General features: G+C 40.0%; 1 protein-coding gene across 1 annotated transcript in view; it reads right to left on the bottom strand.

Moving 5' to 3' along the window:
• Positions 1-10762, bottom strand: part of DPY19L2 (dpy-19 like 2) — an 84047-nt gene extending 73285 nt beyond the window's left edge. The window contains exons 1-4 of the mRNA XM_043463223.1: positions 10236-10762; positions 6875-6899; positions 4973-5060; positions 1447-1584 (exon numbers count right to left, since the gene is read on the bottom strand). Of these exons, the coding sequence (XP_043319158.1) occupies positions 1447-1584; positions 4973-5060; positions 6875-6899; positions 10236-10617 (633 nt within the window). The 5' untranslated portion in view covers positions 10618-10762. The remainder of the gene's footprint in view (positions 1-1446; positions 1585-4972; positions 5061-6874; positions 6900-10235) is intronic.
• Positions 10763-12050: the final 1288 nt, after the last annotated feature.

Raw genomic sequence — 12050 nt, 5'->3', positions numbered from 1 at the left:
AGTCCACAGGGTTTCAAAAGAGTTGGACCTGACTGAGCAACTAAACAACCAACACAACAAAAGGAATAATGAACAACCCTATACCCACAAATGTGATAACCTATGAACCATCTCCATTGGTGAATCTGTGGCTCCTTCCCATCTGGCTTGTCTATTACACTGGCTATTATTGCCATACTAATAAACTGTGGAAAATTCTGAAATAGATGGGAATACCAGACCACCTGACCTGCCTCTTGAGAAACCTATATGCAGGTCAGGAACCAACAGTTAGAACTGGACATGGAACAACAGACTGGTTCCAAATAGGAAAAGGAGTACGTCAAGGCTGTATATTGTCACCCTGCTTATTTAACTTATATGCAGAGTACATCATGAGAAACGCTGGGCTAGATGAAGCACAAGCTGGAATCAAGATTGCTGGGAGAAATATCAATAACCTCAGATATGCAGATGACACCACCCTTATGGCAGAAAGTGAAGGGGAACTAAAAAGCCTCTTGATGAAAGTGAAAGAGGAGAGTGAAAAAGTTGACTTAAAGCTCAACATTCAGAAAACTAAGATCATGGCATCTGGTCCCATCACTTCATGGGAAATAGATGGGGAAACAGTGGAAACAGTGTCAGACTTTATTTTTTTGAACTCCAAAATCACTGCAGATGGTGACTGCAGCCATGAAATTAAAAGACGCTTACTCCTTGGAAGGAAAGTGATGACCAACCTAGATAGCATATTAAAAAGCAGAGACATTGCTTTGCCAACAAAAGTCCGTCTAGTCAAGGCTATGGTTTTTCCAGTGGTCATGTATGGATGTGAGAGCTGGACTGTGAAGAAAGCTGAGCGCCGAAGAATTGATGCTTTTGAACTGTGGTGTTGGAGAAGACTCTTGAGAGTCCCTTGGACTGCAAGGAGATCCAACCAGTCTATCCTAAAGGAGATCAGTCCTGGGTGTTCATTGGAAGGACTGATGCTGAAGCTGAAACTCCAATACTTTGGCCACCTGATGGGAAGAGTTGACTCTTTGGAAAAGACCCTGATGCTGGGAAGGATTGGGGGCAGGAGGAGAAGGGGACGACAGAGGATGAGATGGCTGGATGGCATCACCAACTCGATGGACATGTGTTTGAGTAAACTCCGGGAGTTTGTGATGGACAGGGAGGCCTGGCATGCAGCAATTCATGGGGTCACAAAGAGTCAGGCACGACTGAGTGACTGAACTGAACTTAACTGAAGGTTCTATTCTTTAAGTTCATGTGAGAATAATTTCTGGGCTTTTTGATTGAGGAAAGGAACTTTTGATGCGGTGCTCAACTATAAGGACACACACAACAATCAGTAAACTTTATAGATCCCTTCCTTCCTATAACATCATCATTGTGCTTATAAGTTCTATCTGATAAAAGAAGAAATCCCACTACAAACATTTGTCCCAAAACATTGCTTACCTCTGGATAAAGATGGAAGCGTTTCACTGTATTAATTACAAGGGGATATTCAGTGAGCCTGTCATTCATAATCATCCATAGTCCTTGCAAAAATGAAGGTGCTTCAACAATGGTCTTGAAGTAGGAATAATAAAGTCCCTTTTAAAAAGTATAAATTGTCAACGTAAGTTAATTTTTAAAATACTTATTTTTCTAACTCTTTTTAGACAATTGATTCTGAAAAGGAAAAAAAGATCGATAATAATACTTCCTAATTTCTACTTACTATTGCATTCTTGAATGCAAACAAATGCATACCTTTTCAGGTCATCACTATACTATTCTTTCATATTTTCCATAGGTTTGAAAAAGAGTTAAAGGGATGATTCAACGTTTTAAGGAATTTTTCTAATAGCACCTTATAATAAGAAACCAACACATTTTTAATTCTACCAAGCCTGATTTTACCCCCGTATTGTGAGACACCTAGAGGCTGAGATCTGATAATTCTGGCATAGGTATGACTTTGTGTCATTGTACGTGTACAACTTTGCATAATTACTTATATTTCTCCAACTCTTTAGAAATAATGTATGATGGTCACAAGAGCATCAGATGGCACTTCATGCTTTCCTTTTCCTTTCCGGTTCCATTGACTGGCTCTGCACAAAGTGAAAGCTAACTAAATGTAAGCTACTGTTCGTGACAGAAATGTGTCCTGAAAGAGGGGTTATTCTAGTGCATTAGTACAGCATGTGAAATTATTTTATTAGGCTAGTAAAATTGCTATTTAAAATTCAAAGATTAACAAAAGTATGCTGTTTCATATTACTTGCTCGTCAATTTCCTGCTTTCTTCCCTAAAAAAATAAAGGGCCACATAGTTTGTAATATAGGTTCCTCTCAAAATCATTAAAAGTAACCTTCAACTCTATACTCATTCTGGCTTCATACAACTATAAGGTACTTTATTTTTTTACAGATTAAGCAACAGTAGTGACTATTAAAATTAAAGATTTGTTTTAGCTAATATCTGAAATGGCACTTCTTCATAATTTTAATTAGTATCAATAGAGCAAGTTCATATAAGGATCTTTCCTTTTTGCTTATGAGAGAAACAAGCCAATACAACAAGAAGATGTTTAATATGCATGTCTGTACTAACAGAAAACATACACACTTTTATTATTAACTTATTATTTTTGTGTATGGTACTGTGCTGTGTGTTTCATTCACTTCCTCTTTCTTCATTTTCAATAAAATCCTGGAAGGCTGGCATTATTTCTAATTAACAGATGAGACTGAGAATCAGACACCTTACTCATCATTATACAACAAAGCATAGAACTGCTATCTGAATCTAGTGATCTGTCATTGAAGCCCAGACGCCGACAGAGCTACAGGTCAGTTCAGTTCAGTCGCTCAGTCGTGTCCGACTCTTTGCGACCCCATGAAGTGCAGCACGCCAGGCCTCCCTGTCCATCACCAACTCTTTATTAAATAATATTTTATATCCTCTCTTTGGAAATAACACCTATAAGATATTAAAAATTCAAATGCCATACAAATGCTAACATGTCCAACTCTTCAAAGCTTTTAAGTGGCCATATGGTGAGAGATTTATAAAGCAATGGCTAAGATACCTAGACGAGGCACATTTATAGACAGGAGTAGAATAGAGGTGACTAAGGAGCTAGGTGAGAAAGCAGTGGGAGGGGGAGTTACCTGCTTAACAGGTACAGTCTGTTTGGGATAATAAAGTTCTGGAGATGGATGAGGGTTAATGGTTGCACAACATTAAGTGTGTTTAATGCCACAGAACGATATACTTAGAAATAATTGAAATGGTAAATTTTGCTAATTTTTATTCTTTAATTAAAATTTCTAATTTAGTCACAATTAAAGGCAAATAAAAGAGCCAATTTCAGCTCTTTTCTTGGCCCCTAATTAGCTCATCTGGACAGTCCTGGCTTCTCTTAATTGTAAATTTCTGCAATTCTGGCATTCTTTATCCCATTTAATCCCCACAACAATTATGTAAAATACAGTAGATTACATTATCCATTTTACAGATTCGGTGTCAAAAGAACAGAAAAAGTATTAAAGAAGTGATATCAAAAGTTCTCTAAAAGAGATTATCTGGAAATCAAGAGAGCTTAAAAACAAAATTTAAAGAGCCAGCTAAAACTGGCCAACTCAACCTGAGAAGAAAGCAATTTCCAATAATTCTGATAGGTCTGTAACACTTCTTAAAACTCTGTCTTTGTTTTCCTTTTCACTGCTATTATAATTGATCTTTACTATCTTATAAAGAAGTCTGCCTTTAGAAAAGGAAGAGAATGTGACAATAGAATCCTGAAACACTTTTCTGTTGTATATATTTTTTAGATTCCATATATCAAAATGAGTAGCAAAATAGAAGGGAATTGTCGGATCATATGGTAGTTCTATTTTTAGTTTTTAGAGAAGCCTGTACACTGTTTTCCACAGTGGCTGTACCGATTTACATTCCCATCAACAGGGTAGGAGAGTTTCCTTTCTTCCAAAATTTCATCAACATTTGTTATTTGTAGACATTGCAATGGTAGCCATTCTGACCAGTGTGAGGTGATATCTCATTGAGGTTTTGACTTGCACTTCTCTAACAATTTGTGATGTTGAGCATCTTTTTATGTGCCTGTTTGCCATCTGTATGTCTTCTTTGGAAAAAGTTTATTCACATCTTCTGTCAATTTTTCAAAATTTTTTTTATATTGAGTTGTATGAGCTGTTTATGTATTTTGGATATTAACCACTTATCAGTCATAGCATTTACAAGTATTTTCTCCCATTCAGTAGGTTGTCTTTTAGTTTTGAGAATGGTTTCTTCAGCTCCCCAAAAGCTTTCAGGTTTAATTAGGCTCTATTTATTTATTTCTGCTTTCATTTATTTTGCCTTAGGAGACAGATCCAAAAAAACACTGCTACAATTTATGTCAAACCGTGTTCTGCCTATGTTCTCTTCTGGGAGATTTACGGTTTCAGGTCTTACATTTAGGTCTTTAATCCATTTTGATTGTACTATTGCTTACAAAGTGAGGACTAAAACATTTTTTATTTAAATAATAAACTTATAGGCCAGATTTCAAAAACAAACCTACGGTTACCAAAAGGGAAATGTGGGTGAAGGACAGGGAGAGATAAATTAGGAGCTTGGGATTAACATACACACATTACTGTACATAAAATAGATAACCAACAAGGACCTATTATACAGCACAGAGAACTCTATTCAATATTCTATAATAATCTACAGAAGTAAAGAATCTGAAAAAGAATGAAAATATGTATATGTATAACTGAATCAGTGTGCTATACACCTGAAACTAACACAACATTGTAAGTCAACTATATCCCAATAAAATTCTTTTTAAAAACAGCAAAAATAAAATAAACCTACAATAATGTGAGAAACAGTGAAATTCACCAAAATTCATTTCAGATTCTAATAAATTTGCACCTTACTATTCTTAAACTACAAATGAATTCATTAGAAGAAAGAACCTAACCATTTCAGTGCGAAAAGTCATCTCCCGTTCTAAGGCTGAGAGGTGAGAAAAATGACGATCATTTTCAAAAAGTGTTATCAAATGTACCCTAGAAGAAAAACAACATGTTTCAAAAACAGGGCTAAACTATTATAAACAAAGTATAAAAACCATAAGAAGAACAAAGAATAAATTTTTACAATAAATATTGAGATAACTTTATAATTTGCCAATTTGTATATTTTTAGGCATTTATAATCCAGCACTATAACACAGATAATTGTATATCTCCCCTTCATGGATCACTGCCTTGTCATGGTGAAAGGGCTTGCATAACTCAATGAAGCTATAAGCCATGCCGTGTACGGTCACCCAAGATGGATGGATCATAGTGGAGAGTTCTGACAAAACATGATCCACTGGAGCAGGGAGGCCTGGCAAGTTGCAGTCCATGGGGTCGCAAAGAGTCGGACATGACTGGGAGACTGAACAATTGTAGATCTAAAACTCTTGTAGATTTCTCCATCATTCTTCCCACTCCAGGTATCTAAATCAGAACTGTTTATCTGTTATGTTTTACAAGTGTTTCTAATGTATCAGGTTTGGGAAATGTCTCTAACTGCTGAAAAGATTTAGAATATAATTTTAAATAAAATTATTTTAAGTTAAATCAGTTTTTAAATAAGTAGAACACTACATAAAGTGCCAAAGAAAACAGGATTGTACTAAATATGTTTCATCAGTACAACTTAAAAAAAAAAACAAAACCCAGCTGTAGGTACTGAAATAGGAGCATATGTGACAAGTAAAATTGTAGTCAGCAATTCACTATCCTTCAATTATATAGTAGATGCTTTCCAGTGAAGTAGAAAATAAAACAAAATTCCATATAGCAACCCTGTCTTCCACTCACCTTCATTTACACCTAGGACATATACCAGGGTATCACAAGCTGTAGAAAATATTTCTTACCATTACAGTCTTAGTTCTATTAACAACATCAAGATCTCCGTGCAGAATAATGGTCAGAAAAGCACTGTCCCAACAGGATGCGGGGCATATCCCCTTCTTTCCAAGAGCAGAAATCCTTGCGCTCAGGTAGGAATGAAGATATGTCAGAGGAAAATTATTTTACATACATTTTTTACAAATATATCATTTATGTAAAATAATGTGTATGTGTATGCACACTGAAAGGCTCATTTAATTCTGTATTACCATTACAGGTGTTTATCTTCATTTCTACCTGATTTACAATTGACGGGTGCTACTAAAACTTTACAGAAACCCTCAGTTTCTGTCACTGCCACTGCTGCTGCTGCTAAGTCGCTTCGACTCTGTTCGACCCCATGGACAGCAGCCCACCAGGCTCCTCTGTCCCTGGGATTCTCCAGGCAAGAATACTGGAGTGGGTTGCCATTTCCTTCTCCAATGCATGCATACATGCTAAGTCGCTTCAGTCGTGTCTGACTCTGTTCGACCCCATGGACAGCAGCCCACCAGGCTCCTCTGTCCACGGGATTCTCCAGGCAAGAATACTGGAGTGGGTTGCCATTTCCTGCTCCCTTATGTCACTAACAACTCTCAATTACTATAAAATGAGGACATTTTTCACATGAAATAAACATGAAAATTACACTACAAAAGCTAGATATTTAGGAAATACAGTGGTGAACTTTTTGGTAAAGCAAAACTATTTTAATTCATAAATTACTATTCCCATAATGCATTCATTTATAAATATTTCACACATGAGGTTTTTAAAAAGTTTTATACACACACACACACACATATATGTTAACTGGTAAACATATAGATATTCTATACACATAGCAAGCAGTTATTATTTTATATATACAAACAGTAATACTAATTTTTATTATCCAAATGTTTTTATTTATATCAAATTGAAACTAATCTTACCAGTGCAAAATTGCCACAAAGGCAGCTGGAAAAAGAAAAAAAGGAAAAAGTCATTAAAAGTTGCTTTATTATAATATGCCTTTAAAATGACTACTTAATAACTTTTAAAACAAACGCTGCAATGTTGGAAGCTCCCAATCATGCTTCTCCAGCTCTTTTTCCATATTCTCACCATCCTGAGCTCAGTCCTACCACTCTTCAATATTTCTCAGATGTCTAGATTTATGTCACAATCAGCAAACTATGGTCTATGGTCTGTCTGGTCTGTTTTGTCTGCAAGCTAAAAATGGTTGTTAATTTTTTTAAGGGTTGTAAAAAAAAATAGGAAGGAAGAATAAATAACACAGACTATATGTGGCCTGAAGTTTAAAATTTTTACTACTTGGGTCTTTACAGAAAAAGTATATACTCACTACATATGTTAACTTTTCATCTAATACATACATAATACTATGAACCACTTTAAAATTAAACCTATACCTTTCCTCTCAACTCTGATAAGGTTTCATTAACTCTAAGATAGACAATGTCCTACTCAACTATATTTGTATCCTCTTTCTTATTCTCAAGGCAATTACTCTTAAAAATAATATTCAAGAAAAAAATCAAATATCCTACTAAGTCCATCTAGCTTTCCAAAATCTTCAAAATATTAGTGTCTCCCACTCCCTCCCCTTAACCCGCGTTCCATACCCAACAAAACTGTAAGGTGTAATTTGTCAATACTGTAAATGCAAAGAAGGGCTTATCACAGCTCCTTCTAAAGTTGTGATTAAAAGCTTGTGTCCTGTATCCTGCCTCTGTCAATTTCACCTCTGAAAGTGACCCAACCTTATACCTTACTGGCACAAAGACCATTTGACACAAGCACTCTCAACATCTCTTATATTCATTTCAACATTTCTCTATATAGTGATCTTTGCTTCTCTGTTCTCTACCATCTCAGAAGAGGAAGCATCTCTTCTCTTTTCTACTGATAGCTTCTCAAATTCATGCCTTTAGCTCCATCCTTCCCAATTATTCCAAGACTGCACCATCAAGCATTCACTCTCTTCGAACCTCAATCTCACCCTCTCTCCTTGGTCCTTCCCCTTCAGCCTTTAATATTCCCAGGCCTTAAAATACTTCTCTTGATATAGTAGACCTTCCAACTACGAAATATTCTCTTCTCCATCCCCTGCCATGTCTGACAAGATAATCAGCCAACATCTTTAAAGTTCCTGTAACTCTTCTAAATGACTAATGACCCTTCAGTTATCAACGTCAACAGTCTCTTTCAATTCTCCTGCTTTTCAATCTCTCTGTAGCATTTCACCAGATCCTTAGATTTCTTTCTCTATCAAGTCCCATCATACCAACTCTGCCAGTTCTTCCATTTTCTGACCATTTTGTTTTTATATGCTTCTCTATCTGGTTTTTCTCTTTTCTCTTCTCTCTTAAAGTATGCAGGGGTTTTCCCAAGTATCTTTACTTTGCTCTCTTTTCTATCTTGGAAATCTCACTCAATATTAATGTTTCGACTCACTTCTACATGAATAATTCCCAAATCTACAATCCTCATGCCTGACCAAATGTTCCCTTCCTCTCATCACATTCCTTTCCTCTTCTGCCTCATCTCCTACCCAGTTGCTCTCAACATGTTTCCATCAACTTTCACCTCTGACTTCTCTTCTCCATTCCTACTTTCGCTTCCCTTCATTAAGACCACTACTGTCTGGGGCTTCCCTGGTCCAGTGGTTAAGAGTCCACTCTGCAATGCAGGGACACCAGTTTGATCCCTGGTCCCAGAGGATCCCACATGCCACTGCAGAGCAACTAAGCCTGAGCACCATAACTATTGAGCCTGTGCTCTAGAGCTTGGAAGCTGTAACTACTGAGCCAACATGTACCAACTACCGAAGCCCGGGTGCCTAAAGCCTGTGATCCCCAACAAGAGAAGCCAGTGCACCCCAACTAGAGAAAGTCCACATGCAACAACAAAGACTTATTACCACCAAAAAATAAAATAAATATTAAAAAGACCGCTATTGTCTGGATTTTAGCATTCAACTGTTTTTTTCTACCTCAGTCCACATCCAGTCCATTTTACACACTGCTGTCAAATTAATCTCTCTGAAGCACACTTCTGATCATGTCACTCTATTTATGTCAATGTCAACATCAAGAACGTACTAAATCACAAAATTGTTCACTTTAAAAATGGTTAATTTTATGTTATATGTATTTCACCTCGTTAAAAAAAAAATTATATTCCTAAAAAAATGAATCCATCAGTGCCACCCTGCTGAATGAAGTTCAAATGCCTTAAATGTAAACTTGAATTAGACTCCCCACGGCTGGTCCCAACCAATCTTTTGAACACTCTACGTTCTCTTTTTGTAACCTTACTTTTATTTCATATGTACTTACTTCTATAGCTCTGATTATGCTGTTCTATAGGCCTCTAATACTTGTTCTCTGCTCCACACATCCAAATATTACCCTTTTTTGGTCACAATTAAAATCCTACACTTTCTGTAACTAGACATCTGACAAAATCTAAATATGAACCCCTATCTATTATTTCTCAAGTATTGTCTACATGCTCCAAATGTGGAGATCCATTCTACTTTAATATCAGCAATCAACTTATGATGGAAAAGAAATCACAGCTTACATTAGGAGACATCTATCTGTGTTTCAACGTATAACAGCGGCCAGTCTGAGCAAGGACTAGGCTCAAAACTGATCTTAATGAAACAGCAAAATTTACATCTTCAAAAATTAGAAATGCAAATAAAGAAAAATCTTCCAAGGGCTTAAATAAGAAGGCAATTTAGGCACCAAGCTCCTCAGCAGTAGGAAAGTAAATAGATACCAACATGGGGAAATGTATTGCCTAATTTGATCCTATTTCTCCTGTGAAAGATTCTCAACTCATTAAAACCAACACATTATTTTGCTTCATTCAAGGTGCAGAAAAATATAAAGTCTGACATCCCCCTCCCCTTAAGCTACCCTATCATTTTCACTAGGGATAAATGGCTGCCTTAAGATGACATTTTGTTGGTGACACATGAAGTTATCACTGTGCCTGCAAACCCTTGAAAATGTTTTAAAATAAGAACTAAGAAAAATAAAATAAAATAAGAACTAAGGGGGCTCGGAATTCTTGTCAGCGATTTTCCGGATATTGGAACTCGCCATTATTGCTGCCAGACTTGCTTGTTAAACTGATATTCAAGATTCACGGAAACAACTTCCAACCCTAGGCTCAAGAGGGTCCACGGCTCTCTCCATTGTGAGGCTGGCCGCGCGGGAGTGCTGGTCCCGGAGCTGTCAGCGCTCCTGCAAGGGGCTTTCCTCGGTCGGTTCCGCTCACCTATGCCGAAGGCCCCCTTGCCCGAGACCTGACGTCTTTGCAATAGTTGCGCCTTGTCCCAGAGCTGTTCCAGAAAAGCGCGGAGAAACTGAAAGCGGCCATTCAGAAGATCGGTCCTTGTGACCATCTCCACTGGCACGCAATTCTGGGTTTTCAGGTTTCGGATCCTCCGCGGCGAATACTCCCGGGCGCCCCCTGGCAGGTTCCCCCTGCGTGTGGGCAAAGGCGGCTCCGGCCTTTTCACCTCCTCCTTCGGCTCCTCCTCCAACTCCGGCTCCCCAGCTCCTGTGGCGCGGCGCCGCCGCCTAGACTGCGTGGAGCGGAGAGAGTGCGACGGCTCTGAAGCCGCACCTCTGAGCTTATTCCTCGTTTGCCCGACCATTTTCTCATAGTCCCCGTTCGGATGGGGCTGGTACTCTCTCCGGCGCCGGCCCGGCCAAGTCAGGGAGGTCCGCAAGAGGGCCTGGCTCGGCTCACAGCCTCAACGACTCGCCGCAGCGCCGTTGCAGGCTGCCCGGTCGTCAAGGCGACCGCGAAACAAAACCCAGGCTGCCTGGCGCCGCTCGTGCGCGGCTCGTGCGAACAGCCCCACGTGCGCTTATCCCGAGCACCCTGCCACGTGCGCCGCCCACGCGTTCAGTCCCAGGCGCGCTTATCCAGAGCACCACGCGCAACCTCCCGCGTGCGCTACCACGCGTGCAGCCCCACGTGCGCAGGTCCTTAGCACCGCCCCTCGCGGGCCCTCCCACGTGCGCCCCCACGTGTCCATTCTGTGGTGAGCGGGCTGCTCAGCGCCCCACGCACGTCTCCACGCGCGTTTCCCCGCGCATTCTCTCACGTGCGCGGCTCAGCTGTCATATCTTGCTAGCGGACAAGACTGAAGAACTTTCTTCGTTTTAATTCCTTTCTTCGAGTTTAGCCTTAGCTTTGTTTTTGCCAAAAGGTTGTCTGTTTCAAGGTTATTAACAAGAAAGATCCAATGTTAAAGAGTAACTGTGGGGGGGTGGGGGGGGGGGAAGCGAGGGAAGGAAGCCAGAGTCTGTGACGCGCCTGGCACTTACTAGGAGCGTCTCTCCTCGCCTCCTTGGAACCCTTGGCTGGTATGGGACACCTAGAGTCCATCTCCTACACCGAAGCAGTGGCCCGAGGCTGCAGGCAGCAGGTGGCAGAGCTGGCGTGAGCCAGGTGAGTCTAACCGCACAGCCTCAGGTTGAATGCGAATTCCGCGTTGTCCCCTTTGAGGACAGAGTTTATCCATCTATTCTGAAGTGAAATTGTGTCCCAAACCAGGTTGCTCAGAATTCCTCAGCAGGTGAGCGCGGAGCTGTGCTCAGCACTCTCACCTTTCTGAACCAGAAACCACCCGGGGCCACTTAAAAAGGAGAAACCCAAAGTCTCTGCAGAGCCATACACGACGCCACAGCGACTGGCAAAGATGCACAGGGACCTTGGCGCTTGTCATGTCCTCTGCTCCCGGCCCTGAGGCCGGAGCCCACACCGCCTCACGTCCCATCTGTTTCCCGACGGATCCAACTCCCTAAACCCCTTTCCCCGGATCTGGTCTAGACGCCCTGTGGCTCGGTTAATTTCCCGGATGCCACACCGCTCAGAAATGCTCAGGACTCCCATTAGCCCATAAATAAAAGTTAAACTCCTTGGCTTGTTTATTGGCACCTTTAGTAGCCTGCCTCATCTACCTTTTCAACTTCAATTTCCCACGTCCCCGAACACAGATCTTCCTCTCCAGTCATTCCAAGTGAGGTCTTCAATATGATTAGTAACTACCCCTTTACTCATACCCTAAAGCCCTCTTGT

This window comes from Cervus canadensis, chromosome 3 (genome assembly GCF_019320065.1).
Source record: "Cervus canadensis isolate Bull #8, Minnesota chromosome 3, ASM1932006v1, whole genome shotgun sequence".
Lineage (NCBI taxonomy): Eukaryota > Metazoa > Chordata > Mammalia > Artiodactyla > Cervidae > Cervus > Cervus canadensis.
The sequence above is the reverse complement of the archived record's forward strand: the minus strand, read 5'-3'. Positions and strand labels throughout refer to the sequence as shown.